The sequence below is a fragment of the Diadema setosum genome, chromosome 15, assembly GCF_964275005.1.
Source record: "Diadema setosum chromosome 15, eeDiaSeto1, whole genome shotgun sequence".
NCBI lineage: Eukaryota > Metazoa > Echinodermata > Echinoidea > Diadematoida > Diadematidae > Diadema > Diadema setosum.
The window spans coordinates 3,773,761-3,792,816 of record NC_092699.1 but is presented as its reverse complement, the minus strand read 5'-3'; the positions used below and the strand labels follow the sequence as shown (position 1 = coordinate 3,792,816).

Below are 19,056 nucleotides of genomic sequence, written 5' to 3'. Positions count from 1 at the left end.
TTCTTCTTTATTTCATTCCACAAGTTTTGACTGGGGTTTGTCTGCTTATTTATATAGGATTTCACCTTTGCTCTTGGATATTTACATAGGCAAAGCCTCATGTCTAATCTACACAATGTTATCATTCTTTTTAGTTCTTTAAAGGTCACAGAAAGGATCTTTTCTACACAGTAACTTTAGAATTTGACCTAAACCCACTGAAGACGAGTCCTGAGTGTGCTCTGGCGGGCAGGTGTCTATGAGAAATGCGTGTTGTAGTTAAATCTTTATTCTCTATACACTCAGAATAGGGGCACTCTGTATTTAATGATCATATATTTGTCCTGTTATAATTCATACTCATGCTCTTGCCAAATTGATTGGGAATATTGCAATACAATGTAACCTTTGGCATCTCCAGATATTTCATGCATCAACTGTATACAACGTAACTGAATTGGACTGTATTTAAACAAGAAGAGCGTAGTTTGATTTACAAACTGCTGTAAAAACACCATTTGATCAGCAGACTGAATGTCAAATGCATTGTAATTGGCAGTGTTTGCAGTGTCTATATTCATGAAAAGCATCTACTGAAACTAAAAGAATATTACGGTGGACATAAAAAGGAAGGCATGAGAACATAACAAGAGAACAACTACACAGTGTGGTTTTCACGCATACAACATAATTATACACAATGTGAACAGTGACATCAATCAACTCTACCATTCCCATTAATAATAGTGAACACTCGCGGATCATGAAAGTGATACCTCAGCACTTGACTTATTTTTTTTTTCTTTCCTTGAACTACAATGTACACATGCAAATGTAATGACACATTTGTGAAAATAACAAAAGTCAGACGAAGTATTCTTTTTAATGATTCTGTTTATCAACTAAATGCATTTGTCATTCAAAGTGTACTTGATATGATCCCCACTTTTTTTTTTTCTATTTTACAGATTTACTTCTGTATCATGTCCCACAGATATCACACAATGTAATGCAAATTTTGATTTGTTTCCTGACTGGTTCTTTTATTTTCTTGTTATCTCTCCTACAATCTACTCCATAATGCATGGTTTAGTACCAGTTGGTGAGCTCTGAAGCTTTCACTGGTAGAAAGTATTAACTATTTTCTAGGTTTTGTGTACACTGTAGTAGGTTTACACCAACAACAACAACAAAGAAAAATCTTCTTCATATGTTTATTCCTCACCTGCAAGAAGTCTGCCTCCCAGGACGTAGTACTTGTTGAGACCGATGAAGTAGAGGATATTTCCTGGAAATTTGAAAGGGGGGGGGGGGGGGGGAATGATAGGGAAACACAGGTGATATGGATGGACTGTCCTACAAGCCAACATTTTTTGAACATCAATGTCTTACAATACAAACAAATCACAAAGCGTAGGGTTACGTTTTTAAATAAAATGGATGTCTTGAATAAAGATCTATAGGTCTCCCGCTGTACTGTAATTATCATGTCTCTGTATGTTTTGTTTTTTTCCTTTGAGTGGCCAGAGTCATTGCAATGGGGGAGAAACATTAAAAATCATTTCAACACACCTAATATTTTGTATTTATGAATATTTTTACAATACTGGAGAGATTTCAGCACAAGAAATTATAAGTTTCTTATTTGCATTGCTTCATACATCCCACTGAGGTAAATACTTCAATGATTTCCTTTGCTACAATGTACAGTACATGTACAATGTCTGTATACAGTACGCAGTAGAATTGGCCAATTTTACTCAATTTGCTTTCAGATGAATAAATCTACATACTGGAATGGAATTTCCCGTTGTGTCTCGGACAATTTCATATGCTCATTATCGATACAAAAATCCCCATTTTTTTCTAACCTCAATTTTTTTTTTTGTTTCACAATGAGAATGGGCATACAGCTGAATATATTTTGTATCCCCAATTCAATATCCGGACAGGTGGAGAAAGAGGAACAACTGCCATCAAAATATGAAGAGCTGCCACTTTTCTAAATGTTGCCTGTGTACTACAGTTTACACACAATCTTCATATTCTTCATGTCTCACACAATGAAAAAAGATGTAAATTGAATGCCATTAGTATGTAGCCTACATACCCTGTAAATGTGAATAGCAATAGCAACATTTTGTACCATTAGCATGAACATCGTTTACATTTTATGATTTAATGTGTTTACACAAGAACAAAATCACACATTGTTATCACCAAATGCCACAGTGAACATGTCTCTAAATATCATAAACGTCTTACGTCTAGCAATATCCACTTGTTACTATATATCGGCTTTTCCCAGCCAAGCAGTATACATTGTACTGGAAGACAAGAAATATTCTGGGTATGAAATTGTTGTGAATTGCAGCGGATGGCCTTCTCCATGTCATGGAATTTTTACTGACTGCCCTATCATATACACATGAACTTTCTCATGCATTTTAATTTTGCAAATTATCTTGGCTCTCGCTGATTAGAATGCAAGGTTTGACAAGACTTACATTGTATCTATTGCAGCTGTGACACAATGACTCCTAGAACAGCGGTAGAAACAATAAGCCCTTGCTTCTATGACATATTTACAGAGCTGTACCTTGTGCTATTAAAAGTCTAACTAGTCCATTTTATAGGAATCATATCTCAAAAGCAAAGGGTAACTGCTTAACTGGAAATCTTTGTGGTGTGGAAATTTTTGTGCATTTGGTGCAACATGAAAGTAGCGTGAAATTGAGCCTGAGTGTACAAGTTCCTTTTGTGCTTCATAATTTTATGTTATTTGATCTTTGACTGATGACATTAAAAATGTCAGACTCAGCAACATTCAGTTTGCCCAGCTCAGTACAAAAGAATTTACTTCCATGAAGGTTTTTACTTTGATAGTAATGGTTTGAACAGTGTTCGATCCCGGAATTCAAACAGAATTTACATTGCACCCTTATAGGAAGCAACCAAACTATGAAAAAAAAAAAAAAGGCTGCCAAATCATTTGCACCCACACCAAGGAAAACACCATGTGAGTGACATTTATTAGCTTTTTTAATAGTTTCAAATGATAGTCTGCTAGTGTCCTTCTGACAATAAATGACCAAAAAAGGGGACATCTTTCATTACTGCCAAACCATCACTTCCTTTTATTTATATTTCCACCTGCCCATATCAAACATTACTTTTCAGGTACTTTTAGTGCAAAGCATACACTGTACATGTGCACAACTGTCACTAATTTTCAGACACTTCCTACAATGTATGTACACGTACTCTACAACAATAGCCAAGTGCAGGTATTCAACAAGCTGTTATAAAGTACAAGTGTAAAATGTCGTTCTTGATTTTGGAAACAAACAGTGCTTCATCGGCACTAGATTTTCCACAGGGGCAGATCCAGGAATTCTGTAAAGGGGAGGCGCATACAATATTTCTGGTGCTACTTCCACATTTCATCTCATTTTCTTCTTTTTTCTTTCTTTTTTAAAAACAAATAAAGAGGGGCGCGTGCGCCCGGTGCATCCCTCTCTTGATCCGCCACTGTTCCAATAGGCCTACACTTCTTGCCAATACAGCAAGGATAGACAGAGAGAATACTCATGTATTTGTGAAAAAATTTTCAGCCCCAAAACTTGTTGCAAATCATAAATTGATATGAATTTGATAAATCTTTTGGATCCATGTTGACCAAGCAATCAAATTTGCAACAATTTTTCACTTCTTTAGACAAGTCATTGGAAAGAAGAAACATTCAACTGCAAAATGAGAACACACCATAAAGGAAAAAGAATCCTTTAATAGTCTAGTTTGACTGTAAGACAACAATCATGACAACAAAACAAACCAACAAGCAAATCTAAAAAGTAAGATATTGACACACAACCCAACTTCCTAGGCCCAGCCATATTTGAAACTATGTAGGCCCACAAGTACATTTTGGATTTAAGGTAAATAAAAGCAACAAAATGGTTTTGGGCCAACCCTGCCTTGCTTGATCTTGATATGAAGTAAGTTGATCAGAATTTTGTAATCATGACAAAGCTAACTAGAAACGTCGCTACAGCGACTGGTTATACCCCCGCCAAACAACATTTCATAAGCTTTGGTCAAAACAACATTTCATAAGCTTTGGTCAAAAAACTGAGGAAGTAGTTAAATCCGCAAGATCTTTCCTTGATCTTCTGCCATTAATATGCCGTTACCATGGCAACGTACTTTCGGGTACTGTCGAAAAATGCGTCTTGCACATCTACAACCAAAGGCACACATCTGTACCAAGTTTCATGGAAATTGGGCAAAAACTGAGGAAGTAGTTTGCAACACAAAATTTTCCATCATTTTGGCTCATAATATGTGAGCTGTTACCATGGCAACATACTTTTTGTCACTGTCAAGAATTGTGTCATGCTGACCTATATCCTAAGACAAACATTCAATATGAATTCCATGAGAATTGGAAGAACACTGATGAAGCAGTTTTGCCATGAAGCATTTTGCCCTATATTTTACCAATAACATGCCGTTACCATGGCAACGCACTTTTTGCCACTGCAAAAATATGTGTCTTGCACATTAACATATTCAGATGAACATCTGTACCTAATTTCATAAAAATTGATCAAAATTGTGGGAGGAGTTCGTGACGCAAGATTTGTACCCATTTTTGCCCATAATATGCCGTTACCATGGCAACGTACTTTTGGGTACTGTCAAAAAATACGTCTTGCACATCTACAACCCAAGGCACACATCTGTGCCAAGTTTTATGGGAATCGGTTGAAAACTGAGGAAGTTGTTCGCGACGCAAGATTTGCAACGGACCGACCGCCCGACCGTCCGCCGATTCCTATATACCCCCTTCAAACTTCGTTTGGCGGGGGTATAAAAATGACCTGTAGAGAAATGATTGAGGAGTCAAAAAGAGAATGAAAGTTGTACTTCATTTGCAATGATCTGATCAACAGATCCGATTCATGTCTACCGATAAACTTCTAACTCATGCATTTATTCAAATAGGTCTTTAATACTGCCCGTAGAGCAATTTTTCCATAAAAAAAAAAAAAAAGAATCACTGAAATGGAAGCCTTTCAGTTCTCTATTGGGAGCATTTAGACAACAGGGAGGAGTACTGAAGGCAAATCAATTCTTTCTTTCTTCTCTCTTGCCTTATCTCTCCTTCTCTCCATGCTATTGAACACTGTTGTTTGTAGCAGGTTGCACCTCATCGCATGTATGCACAATATTGCATTTTTGTATGCACACAGTGACAATCTAAAGAATAGTTTACAGCAAAAAGATAGAAAAGTAAGATCCAAACAAACGGGGACAGCCTTACAGTGTCTTACTCATTTTATTGGTCATGGGAAGTGTGCATACATTGTAACATCTGTCAATCTGTACAATGTAATGTGTAAAATGGCAATAACACTGGTCCAAGATTGTACGGTATGACCCCCCTCATCAGTGGCTAGCACCCTACCATGCAATGACATCATATCTATAATTACAAAGGAATGAAAGCTAGGTACACTGTGATATCATTGCCTTGTCTGACACAATCGTGACAGTGACTCACAATCTAATCATTGCGCAAAAAAATAGAAAAGAAAAAACCTTTACGGGTACTGTTTACCATTGGGAGCAGTGATTTGAAGAAAATAAAATGTTCGAGATATATTAGGCCAAAAAAAAAAAATTGTTGTATTGGCGTAACCCGCCTGACCCTAAAAATTACGCCAACCCTATGTTTTTTTATTATTTTTTTTGCTATCGATATCAAGTATCTTGTTGACTGCGATCGTTATCGCAAAAAACCCGGAAGTAGAAACGGCTCTGGGGATATCGGATGTACGAAGGAGAGATCTCGCTAGCGCCTCGCATAGCCTCGCTTGATCAGTACATTGTACGTCATCTGTTTCCAACACGGACGCGTACTCTATCAAGATTTATACAGTGTATACTTAGCATTCAGACTGCAATGTATTGTGCACAGTTTTGCCATAGGTTTCTTGTGTGGAGAACTTACACGAATCTGTATATGTGGGACTGTAATAGAGATCACCATGTGCGATGAAAAGATCGTACATACAATATGGGTCAATTTGCATCTATCTTATCTAAGTCAAAATAGTAAAATATGAAGTGAAAACATTCAGAATAGGGATTTCAACATCTTTAAATTCTGTGAAGGGGTATACAATGCAAGATGTAATTTGAGTAATATCGGCCTCATAAATGATTTGTAGAATAGATGAACACAGCACATACGGTGCAGCAGTTGTAACTGTTTACTGAGCACGAGTTTTACACGTAAAATGCAGGTAGCAAAAAAAAAAAAAATCCGCCCGACCAACCCTATTTGAAAATCTCATGTTAAGCCAATACAACCTTTTTTTTTTTTTTGGCCTTACGTGATGCATGTGTAGGGCATTTGTATCACAAAACATCCTACAGTACATGTAAAGATTTTGCAATAGAGCCTAAAATATATCAAGGAGATCACTATTTTTCTCAATAAATTGTAACTGCAGACGGTTTAGTCTAGGACCATTTTTGTTACACCTATTGTTCCCATTTTCTATACTTTTAAATTAATTATACTGATTCAAATTCCTGCATTGGTAGTTTCTGTCCCTAACTCACATTTTACAACACTATTTTGAAGCATAAAAGCTGGGTTGTTGTTTCATCTGCAAATGGTAAATTGTGCCTTTAATGGCTGCATTTTATACATTGTACATCTTTTCATGCCTTGTTCACTATATTCTAGGTTTGATTCAATGATACTTTTCACTCACTGTTTAATAGTCAGCTTGAGTTTACGTGCTAACTCTTTTTAATATATTAGGCTGTGCGTGAGCACTCAAATGTGCACCAAAGTGAACCAAATCCTACCACACGGTTTACCGTGCAAGATAGGCCAATGGAGCATTTGAGCACTCTGTACAGAAAGTGTACCTCATGAGTCATTTTTGGACTCGAGTCACAGTAGTCACATGTTTTTTAGCAACAGGGTCATGCACCTGATGATACGCGACATACATGTACATGTATGTACAGGTGTCCAAAAGAAAGAGAATCAACTCCTCATCAACTCTGCATTACGACGTCACACATGTTACGCACATTCTTCTCTCCGATGCTAACTTTTGGTACTGTTAAGGTACTATGTACACATTGTACACAATGTATGTACATGTACATACATTGTACAGTACGCATTTGGAGCACATCCGGAAGTGGTCTACATTTGGCAATTTTGGCAATCTAAAATTGAATCTTTAGTAAAGACTTATGGGTGTGGTGTGGGCATGTGCTAAAAGTACATTTATCAAAGTTTGAAACTTCAAAAATGACAAACGTAGTGTGAACATAAAATGTGTAATTGATAATGCTGGGGCCAACTGGGAGAAGTGCAAATACAGCTTTACAAGTGTATCATAAGGAGGCTACCATACATGTTCAAAAAATGTCATACTTCAAGATTTAAATCATGATTTGTTTTGTTTGAAACATGATTGCTAAAGGAAGCAAGGAATACTAGTAGGCAAGGAAACTTTAGAACTGATGGCTGTTTAATAAAGACCTCCTTGCATGGGGAGTGGGAAGGCTTGCCTGGTTTGGGTATAACAAATGTTTGAGAATTCCTGTAACAAATTGAACAGTACAGCTTTATCACTGATCTCTATAGATGTATACAGGCACAGCTGAAGAATCATGCGCTTCAATGCACATGTGTATATTTGCTGACACATACAGTGATGTGGCTGAAGGGCGCTATTCATGATTTCGAATGTAACCTTGTGGGCAAAGAATGAAGACTGATTCTGATAATTCTGCGTATCGCCAATGAGCAAGAAGACTGCGCACGCTGAATAGCCCTGTCACAGATGCACTGTGGGATTCCTTGGTGCCATTGTTGCTTCTGGTTGTCTCACCCACATGGCCTTCCCATACAATTTAATGGAGTTATTTGTCTGCTTTTCTGTCGTTACTCCTTTTTCCTTGGCTATAATTCAGCTTTGAAAGAGATTAAAGTTTCAACATTTCACTGATTTGCAGTCACTAGAGTCATGGTTCACAACTGCAAGGCTTCAATGTACTGGTCACATGATGGAAAGTGGAGAAATCTTCAACAAAGGACACCCCTGGATAAATGACAGAATGTAATCCAATGCTGCACACTGGCACTGATCCGACAATCCCTGAATAGTAGAAACTAGAAATATCACTGAAGGTGATTAATACCCCCGCCCCGTGACGACAGTCTTACCCAAGGAATGATCTTTCCTTGATCTTCTGCCATTTAAATGCCGTTACCATGGCAACGCAGCTTCCGACACGTCCGAAAAATATGTCTTGCACATCTTCCCACCAAGACTATTGTGTGTGCCACATTTCATAAGCTTTTGTCAAAAACTGAGGAAGTAGTTCAATCCACAAGATCTTTCCTTGATCTTCCGCCATTAATATGCCGTTACCATGGCAACGCAGCTTCCGACACGTCCAAAAAATATGTCTTGCACATCTTCCCACCAAGATCAATGTGTGTGCCACATTTCATGAGCTTCAGTCAAATACAGAGGAAGTAGTTCAATCCGCAAGATCTTTCCTTGATCTTCTGCAATTTATATGCCGTTACCATGGCAACGCAGCTTCCGACACGTCCAAAAAATATGTCTTCCACATCTTCCCACCAAGATCAAGGTGTGTGCCACATTTCATAAGCTTTGGTCAAAAAACTGAGGAAGTAGTTAAATCCGCAAGATCTTTCCTTGATGTTCTGCCATTAATATGCCGTTACCATGGCAACGTCTTGCACATCTACAACCAAAGGCACACATCTGTACCAAGTTTCATGGAAATTGGGCAAAAACTGAGGAAGTAGTTTGCAACACAAAATTTTCCATCATTTTGGCTCATAATATGTGAGCTGTTACCATGGCAACATACTTTTTGTCACTGTCAAGAAATGTGTCATGCTGACCTATATCCTAAGACAAACATTCAATATGAATTTCATGAGAATTGGAAGAACACTGATGAAGCAGTTTTGCCATGAAGCATTTTGCCCTATATTTTACAATTAACATGCCGTTACCATGACAACGCACTTTTTGCCACTGCGGAAATATGTGTCTTGCACATTAACATATTCAGATGAACATCTGTACCTAATTTCATAAAAATTGATCAAAAACTGTGGGAGGAGTTCGCGACGCAAGATTTGTACCCATTTTTGCCCATAATATGCCGTTACCATGGCAACGTACTTTTGGGTACTGTCAAAAAATACGTCTTGCACATCTACAACCCAAGGCACACATCTGTGCCAAGTTTTATGGGAATGGGTTGAAAACTGAGGAAGTAGTTCGCGATGCAAGATTTGCAACGGACCGACCGCCCGACCGTCCGCTGATTCCTACATACCCCCTTCAAACTTCGTTTGGCGGGGGGTATAAAAAATCACTGTAGGACCAGTAACTTGTTCAGGAATGGACCAGTAAAAAGTGGAAAAACTGGGTACCTACTGGTCCGACAGCAGGTCAGACCAGTTGGAAAAATGGGCTATACAATGTACTGGGGCCTGTTGCGTAAAAGTTACAATTATGGTAACTACCATGGCAACAACACTCAACAGCCAATCAAAATCAAGAATTCCATGGAAGTTACCATCGGATAGCAAAGTTACCATCATTGTAACTTTTATGCAACGGGCCCCTGGTAGTGTGCAGCCCTGTTAACTTGAGTGCACATGCACCAAAACTGGGGCAAGTTTGTTCATAGAGCTATCCCACAATGCATCTAAAATGCTGCTCTGTGCCCAACACCAAGGTATTGGTGATACCGAGAATTGGACTACTCATGTTTCGCCGAGCTTCCAGGTGTTTCAGTCCTCTCTGAGGGGTTGGGCAATATTAGGAAAAAGAGTCTTGCCTGAAGGCACCACCACTGCAGCTTGGGGACTTGAATCAGGGACCTTGCGATTGAATGTCCTTGATCATATCCACTGGGCCACAACAGATAATGATTAAAAGATAAAAAGGAAAAAAAAAAAACAATTTGAGAGAATGTGGGGGAAATTTGAAAGAAGTTACAGCAATTGTAACTCACTCCTATATTTTGACATAATTTATTTGTCAAATGCTTGCCAATAGGTCTCACCTGCAATCTCCCACATGTTGGCAAACAGAATCATCATTTTGGTCTTGTGCGTCCTGTCGTACCAGATCCCAAAGAATGGCGCCACCAAGAGGCCCGAGAGGGAGAATGCCGAGAGAACCAGACCGTAGAAGAACTGCTTGGCATGGAATTCATTCTGCAGGTAGTCATTCAACGTTGGCAGAATCACAGCTGGAAAATACAAGGGCAGGACATAAAATGAGAGACAGTGTAATTATGATTTTCAAAAGACCAATCTATGTACACTGTACAAGGTAATTTCATGTAGAGCAGATCAATGTAGTATGGTTGGGTGTCCATAATATCGGACACCTAACGTTTTTCTATCAATAGAAACGTGAAAAATCTCACAATTTGCCTGAAATTTTACTCACGTGTGGAGAAAATACTCCGGATTCACAAGCGCGCACTGAAAATGCGATCTGAGGTACGCGCTCTAGATGGCGGCTTCGAACGCGTGGGGTGTCATTTTTTCCGCACTCAGTTGCCGGGCTCATATCGACCGACCACCCCGCCCTCTATTGACAATACGTATAAAGCGTACTTAAACGCGTTTTTTTCCGACAAGCTGCTGTTTTTTTCTAGTCGTAATTTTTTTCCCCAATAATATTTGAATATATTTTGAATCCTTCGATATTACTTTTGAAGGACTGTTTGATGAATTTGACTTGATTTTCATTAGGAAACTTTTCATCGTAATTGAAATAAATTAGATGAGTCGGTTTGTTTTTTCACATTCATTTCTCGTTTCTGCATCAACTCGTACGGTCGTAGCGGGCGACAAAATGTTTATGTCATGTGTATGTGTAACGTGTGTGCACGATCGTACAAGCGGCGGTGACAATTTTGCGGTCAAAATCGTCAAATTTATTACGGAAGGATACTCTACATCTAACAACGAGTCAGCAAAGGTAGGCCTAGTTATATGTAGTTACACGATAGACCTTATTCGATTCTGCTAAATTTCGGTAATTTAGAGGGAATAAAGTTGTTTTCGCCACATTTTACTCGGTAGCGTAGCCCAGTGAAGAATCGAACACCGTTGCGCGTAGTCCCATGCGTACATTTTCTTTCTGTACGCGCAATGCCATTATAATGCGCGGTCGGTCGTTATGGACCCGGTCGGTGGGTTGGACCCCTACCATACATACTGTATGTCATTAAATGACAATGTGTGAAAATGACATCCATTCCCATTACTGGTTCATTTCACCCTGTATTATTCTATAATGCAAAATTGTATGAAATTAAGGTTCCTTTAATACAATAAGATCTATGTTGTATTTAAAGCTGAAATTGACTCAGCATGAAACTTGCACACAGGTGCTAACAGGCTTAATGTTATTCATTGGAAGTATAAATTTTAGTTGACTATCTGGACATACATTGTAAGTTTGTCCAAAAAAAAAAAAAAAATAGTCGTCTTGTACATAACAAGTAATCCCCTGTAAAAAAACAACCAACAAACAAGAAAACTCAGAACAATGAATGTGTACAAAAAACATTAATTTCCATGCCACAGAAAAGGTAAATGTCAGTATGCTTGAAAGCATTGAAGAGCAGATGGTAAATTTGCCGTTAACATCAAATCTTTTTCGAACTCAGACAAGTTCCCTACATACACAATTGTATTGAGGATCTGATCTTCATTGGGAACATAAATTACAAGGACAAGTGCCATGCCAATTTGTAAAATGATTCCTGATTCCTGGCATACTTTGAAAATTTATAACTGAATTTGTGCTCGTTTTGCTTTATAAATGTCACGTTTATGACTAGAATATTTCCAAATGATCAGTCATCCATACTGTTTACATACAAGTGGCTTGAATGAAAGCAACAAAATAGTTCCAAATAAAAGACACCTGGCAAGAGAGAGAGAGAGAGAGACAGAGAGAGAGAGAAAACAAGAAATGTTCATAGCAAACAGAGATGACTCAGGAAAATTAGTAACTAAATATTGGTACAAATTGTATGTAGGCCTACAACAAGAATACATTTCCACACGATCACCGTTCTATCTTAATTCAAGTGCAAGCATTTTGTATTTGATCGCAAACAATGGTCTGTAAGGGTACAAATTATGTATTGACGCTGCATATACAACATACATGTAAATGCACTTGTCAGTTCTGTCACCCCTTTTTTTTTTGTTTTTTTTTTTTGCAAGCAGTATGTGCCGTGAACTACATAAAGAATTACAATCATGTACAAGGTACATGTACATGTATGTGTCATGTGACTGTGAGTACAGTAGTCCTCTCTGGAAAGTTCCAATTTTAAAGTTTTTATCGTAAAGTGGGATACTAAATTGTTAATTTTGTGCTCGGCAGAAGAGCATCAAAGGGTACCGGTATTGATAGTTTATGACAGTGTACAATGTAATTTTCACTCTTGTGTCCAATGTTGTATTTTCTTTTGATGTTCAGATACTTAACAAATTATGTACATGCAAGGTCAGATCAAAATGCAGCGTCATTGTGTGTTGTTGTTGTTATCACTTACAGAAGTAATCACTTCACAGTTTTAAAGGCATAATTTACCATTTGCAGATGAAAGCATTAGTGCTTTATAATAGTTCTAAAATGTGAGTCAGGGATAGAAACAACCACTGTCAAAATTTGAATCCGTATAATTGATGTGAAGTGTTGTTAAATACACAAAATGTGAACAATAGTTATAATAAAAATGTTTCCAGACTAAACCGTATACAGTTACGGTTTACTGAGAAAAACCCTGATATCTCCTTATATTTTAGGTTTTATTGCAAATATTTCATATGGTAGGATGTTTTATGATACAACAGACCTACACATATGCATCAAATGTGATATCTTGAACATTTTTGAAATCACTGCTCCAAAAGGTAAACTGGACCTTTAATGTATAACACACAATACAGAGCATCCGTACAAACATGGATGTCATGATGCACATGCTATACAATCATCAGTGTAATGCTATGTATGTGCAGTTTACACAAAAGAAAATAAAGTTATAAAATCACTAAAATTTTCACTGTAAAGTAAAAAACAACAACACTAATTTCAATGTGTTGCATTGAACATTGTGGACTAAGATTTAGTGAAGTGGGTTATGTCATAACTCTCACTGTGGTACAAAATTCCATGCCAACTAGACCGGCAGTTTTCTTTCATTTCTACCGAAATTTTGTTGAATAACATAACAAATAAGCAATAAAAAAAAACATAGAGAGGATAATGTTGCAGCCTGAATTTTTACTGTGTTGTAACCGGAATTTCATTATACATGTGTGTTCTCTATAACAGGAGTGCACTGTATCATACACAGTGCATCGTATTCAAAAAGGGAAGTGAGTTGAACAGCAAAATGAATCTCATTGAGTGGGTGTGAACAGGTTGGTTTAGATTTGACTTGGTACGTCCTCTGATTACGGTATTGCATGCACCTGTGCGGCAGGCATGTGATGATTCATAATCGGAAGACCAAGATATATGTAGCTGACCCTCACTATGAACACTATCATCCAAAACAATGAATATTCACTGTATCGTTATTGAGCGAAGCTGTTTGGGAGAGGAGAGCGATGTTTACGGCTATGCTATTTTGGAAAGCCTTCTGTCACATTGTTTAAAAAACAAAAAGAAAATCCCTTAAGGCTGAGATGAGTTTTGTTTCTACGACAAGTATATGTGTAGAATTTGTTGTCACTGGTGTTTTGAATTACATCTACCATGAACTCTGTACGTGTCAGTCAAAAGAAATCCATGCCATGATTAAAAGTTGTCGCAATACTACGAATAATATCAATATCACGCAAGCACATAAAAATAAGTTTCCGAAGATTATTCTGCACAAGTCCTGGTAATACACTTTTCAAGAAAAAATAAAATTAAAATATTCCTTCACAAAATTTTTATTTCAAACACTTTCTGAAACTGGCCTAAATTGTTCACTTAGCAACACAGTGTAAAACTGCACAAAACTGTTTCCACTGTAACACCACTTATTTGTACAACCTTGATACTAATTGTGTTTTCAAGGTGTATCTGTAGAGGTACTGTGAGTTTTGTTTCTCATCTTGAATTTCACCAGCAGGCCCTGTCTCAAAAGGGGTGCTTCTGTAAGATGGGTCCAAAGGTTGATTCTTCGTTAATGTCTGAGAGATGATGCAAGGGTAATGAACTATGTTTGATCTATCACTATGTGTACACACTGTAGACTCCTGACAAATAATGGTTCAGGCACAAGTTTGTGTGTCAGAAGGGGAATGGCTCGACCAGGCACAAACACTTGCCTCATTTCAGACTAGTGCAGCATTACATAAGCACATTTTTACCTGGAAAAGTACAACTGTGTAGTCTAATCACCATCTTCCCTTCTCATGTTAAAAGAGGTTCACCACTTTGCTGATGCCTTGTTTTCAAAAATTTGCAAATCAAAGACATTTTACATTGTATATTAACTGTCCTGCCATCTTCAAGTATGATTGTACATTGAAGTGCTTGTTGCTTACAGTTGTAGTAATGTTCGCCTTACTTTCTATAATTCTATAATTCTATAATGAAAGGCACAGTACACCTCAAATGTACTGAAAAATAATTCTGTCGTTGGATAAAGACAAGACAGATAAAGGGAAAGTTTCTGGAGCATATCAAGTACCGGTACTGTACACAATAAATGTGAGATTTTCAGTGATACTAATGTGTATTTCTTTACTTTGATAAAACACCCATCTTTTTATAAAAACATAAAAAAATGGTAGGGCCTACTGTAAAAGTTGATACTTTTGCATGAGTAATCTTTCGTGCTCGGCCAGGTAAGATGAATTTTGTGCGTTTTTAATTCCTTGGAATCAAGATGTTAAATACCTAGTACTGGGAGGTATGGCAAGCAAAAACATTAATCTGGATGTGCTCTTCCCTTCACACTAATTGTAGTTGCTCACTTTTATTTACAAAATGCTCACTTTTATTTACAGTAAGCTGTAGAGATATACATTGTAAATAACTTAAAAAAAAATAAAAAAAGTTGATATAAAACTCACCATATTCGATTCCTGCAAACAGGAAGAAGATGGCGGTGCAGAAACGTGTCAAAAGCTTCTTCTTCTGCAGACTGATGTTCATTTGCCACTTCATGTTTGCGGCCTTGCGTCTTTCAGACTCAACACAAAACCTGCACAATAAGGGAAACATTGAAGAGGGATTTAGAACTGCTATGAACTCGGACTTTCAATCAGATTAGAGACAAATCAGATCATACTTTGTAGCATACCATAGCACACACTTCATGAATGTAATAGCACAAAATATTAAATAGGTCAGGTTATGACAGTAATTAATGTAAATCTGTTTGCATAATTGGGTTGCGATAGACTGTATGGGGGATCGGACAACTCGACTGCAGTATAGCCTTTAATACCCAGGACAGCTCATCTACAGTGTAGAGCACTAAAACCCTGGCCTGGACAGATGGACCTGGCCGAGCTGTCCAGGATCAGTTAAAAAGCGATTGGACAATGCGACCCAACGGTTTTACGTGTTTACGTGTTCGGTTATTTTTTTTTAAAGATCAACACGTGTTGATCTTTTCAATTTTAAATTAATCAATGGTTATTTTTTTTAAAGACCAACATGATCACAAAAGATCAGTCTGTCCGCAGGAGTCTTCTTTTGACGTTATCACTCTCGATTCTGTGTCAAAGCCAGATGATGTCTCTACGGAACCAAGGAGGTTTAAGAGTTGGAGTTCCAACTGGCTATATTGTTCAAACAGTTGTCAGGTTTTCTTGTGCCTTTGATGATCTATGTTTGACGATGCCGCCTTGAGCAGAGCTGAGCAATTTGTAGATTCATTGTGAAGGTTAACATTATTGTACAGATGATACACTTGCAATGTGGGCTATACAGGGGAAACTCGGTATAACGAACACTGCTATAACGAGATATCGGTTATAACGAGGAAATTTTCCCGGTCCCAAATTTCCTTCCACACAAGTCTATGTAAAATGCTACTCTTATAGCGAGATCGGCTGTAACGAAATAACTGCTATAACGAGATAAATTTTGTGACTTCCAAACAAAGAAAAACATAGCCAATCAAACCTGCTATAGCGAGATAAAGCAAAATGCCTTCGGTAAAGCTTTACTTCGCCTGTGCTATCATCTTCCGAGATTGTAAAGCTTGATGCGCCAAAAACTGTCTTGTACACACTTCATCATTTTCTTCAGTGCACTCCATAGCACTGCATGGTGTACGTGTAAGTGTGTGTGTGTGCATGCACACTGATATGCAGAAAATGTGGTGGGACGGCCATATATACATGACATCATCATGACGTTTAGCAGGTGTGAGGCAATCTGATGCTGAAATTGGCTTTCTACGTAGGGAATTCCCCATCTTCACACACCCGCAGTCATAATGTACTTACAGAATGTGTCACATACATGTACACACACAGCATTATTATTCAGACCATATTCAAGCTTTCCATACAATACACACCCATGCGATAACCACATACCAATCCACAGACGATCTTGATACAATCGCAAGTTATACAAATTTACAAATTCAAACATATACAATTAATAAGAAACACATTCTTGATATTGGATTTCCTTGGCGAAAAACATCTTCTTACCCATAAAGGTGAGCAATTCCCTCACACACAATATCAAGTTATCAGTATTGATTGAAATATGATGGGTAGTCCCACATGTGCAAATTAATGTCTTTATGTTATGCCTTCTTCTATGCCTACTGATATAACGAGATATCGGCTATAACGAGGAAAATGACTCGGTCCCGACCATCTCGTTATATCGAGTTTCCACTGTATTTTGCTCATTCACTTATCAAATGAAATGAAATATCACATAATGATAAAGCATGTGAAACAAAAGTCAGTTCTGTCCAGAAATTTGTGCAAAAGTGTAAATCAGAGCTGTATCATGTGAAAATGTTTAGAACTGTACTATCCTGGAAAGACGGTTTTATCACTTTCCCACTTAATTTCCACAAATAAAACTAATATGAATAATCTTTAAGTATAACACTGATAGATATATCAGATTAGTGGCCGGGTATGCCTGTCGAATAATTTTCATCTTTATTTCAGCATTTTTTCGCACATCCTCGTGTCTGTACCACCTACGTGTAGGCTCCTGAGTCCTACAGTGTACAACCTGTACCTTAAGGGATGGCAAAAAGTAATTACTATCACAAAGACGTATTCTATCTTCCTTAGAAAGTGGCTGGTGATGATGCAATGAGACACAAGTAAATTGTCTTCCTACAAGTGTATCTGCGTGGCAGATCCTGCTTGGCACTATAAACTGCGAAACACAGCCCAAACGCCGAACGAACTGTGTACAAGGAGCGCCCTCAGGGTTTACAGCCCCAGGCCAGGCTTAGTTTGGCACATGCTTCAAATATTTTTGAGCGGCGGCGTGGAACATCTATGATCTAACAAAGGAAATAAGACGGTCAAGACTCCTTTCTCTTGTGAACCTCCTTGGGCACTTGGGGGAACATGGGGGCGACCAGATTTACCGATTGACCAGATACGGGGGGGGGGGGGGGGGGGGGGTGGGATGGTGTTTCACAAAGGTCAAAGCTGTTCTTAAAGTTAAGATTTTTTATAAGAACGACTTAAGAACAACTGGTGATCTGGTGATCAGTTCTTGTGCTGAGTTATTGAGATTCTGATAAGTACAATTTGTAGTCTAGTCTATAACCCAGTAGATATGTATGGTAGGGGTCCAACCCACCGACCGGGTCCATAACGACCGGCCGCGCATTATAATGGCATTGCGCGTACAGAAAGAAAATGTACGCATGGGACTACGCGCAACGGTGTTCGATTCTTCACTGGGCTACGCTACCGAGTAAAATGTGGCGAAAACAACTAAGTATTCCCTCTAAATTATCGAAATTTAGCAAAATCGAATAAGGTTTATCGTGTAACTACATATAACTAGGCCTACCTTTGCTGACTCGTTGTTAGATGTAGAGGCGTATCCTTCCGTAATAAATTTGACGATTTTGACCGCAAAATTGTCACCGCCGCTTGTACGATCGTGCACAGTACGTTACACATACACATGACATAAACATTTTGTCGCCCGCTTGCGCTACGACCGTACGAGTTGATGCAGAAACGAGAAATGAATACCGTGAAAAAACAAACCGACTCATCTAATTTATTTCAATTACGATGAAAAGTTTCCTAATGAAAATCAAGTCAAATTCATCAAACAGTCCTTCAAAAGTAATATCGAAGGATTCAAAATATATTCAAATATTATTGGGGAAAAAATTACGACTAGAAAAAAACAGCAGCTTGTCGAAAAAACGCGTTTAAGTACGCTTTATACGTATTGTCAATAGAGGGCGGGGTGGTCGGTCGATATGAGCCGGGCAACTGAGTGCGGAAAAAATGACACCCCACGCGTTCGAAGCCGCCATCTAGAGCGCGTACCTCAGATCGCATTTTCAGTGCGCGCTTGTGAATCCGGAGTATTTTCTCCACACGTGAGTAAAAATTTCAGGCAAATTGTGAGATTTTTCACGTTTCTATTGATAGAAAAACGTTAGGTGTCCGATATTATGGACACCCAACCATACTTCTTGTAGACCAATAGATAGCACATAACGTCATAACTTAGATAAGAATATTTTGATAAGAACTGATCACCAGTAATTTTACAGTAATTAATTCCATTTTAAGTCCTTCGCTTCGTAACTTTAACTTTAAGAACACTCAAACATGTCAAAGAACAGCTTTGTTTGTTTGTTTGTTTGTTTTTTGTGAAACACCCTCCCTCCAGACCAATCTTTCAGTCAAGGACAGAAGTAACCGCACCAGCAGCGACCCCCAACACGCACCGTGTTAATCAACAGTGCTCCGCGCCGGGG

The 19,056-nt window shown here is 38.1% G+C and overlaps 1 protein-coding gene across 1 annotated transcript in view; it reads right to left on the bottom strand.

The window, feature by feature from the left end:
• LOC140239292 (major facilitator superfamily domain-containing protein 8-like) overlaps positions 1-15,275 on the bottom strand; it is a 31,694-nt gene extending 16,419 nt beyond the window's left edge. The window contains exons 1-3 of the mRNA XM_072319169.1: positions 15,182-15,275; positions 10,135-10,323; positions 1,205-1,267 (exon numbers count right to left, since the gene is read on the bottom strand). Coding sequence (XP_072175270.1) covers positions 1,205-1,267; positions 10,135-10,323; positions 15,182-15,275 — 346 coding nt within the window. The remainder of the gene's footprint in view (positions 1-1,204; positions 1,268-10,134; positions 10,324-15,181) is intronic.
• Between the last annotated feature and the right edge of the window lie 3,781 nt (positions 15,276-19,056).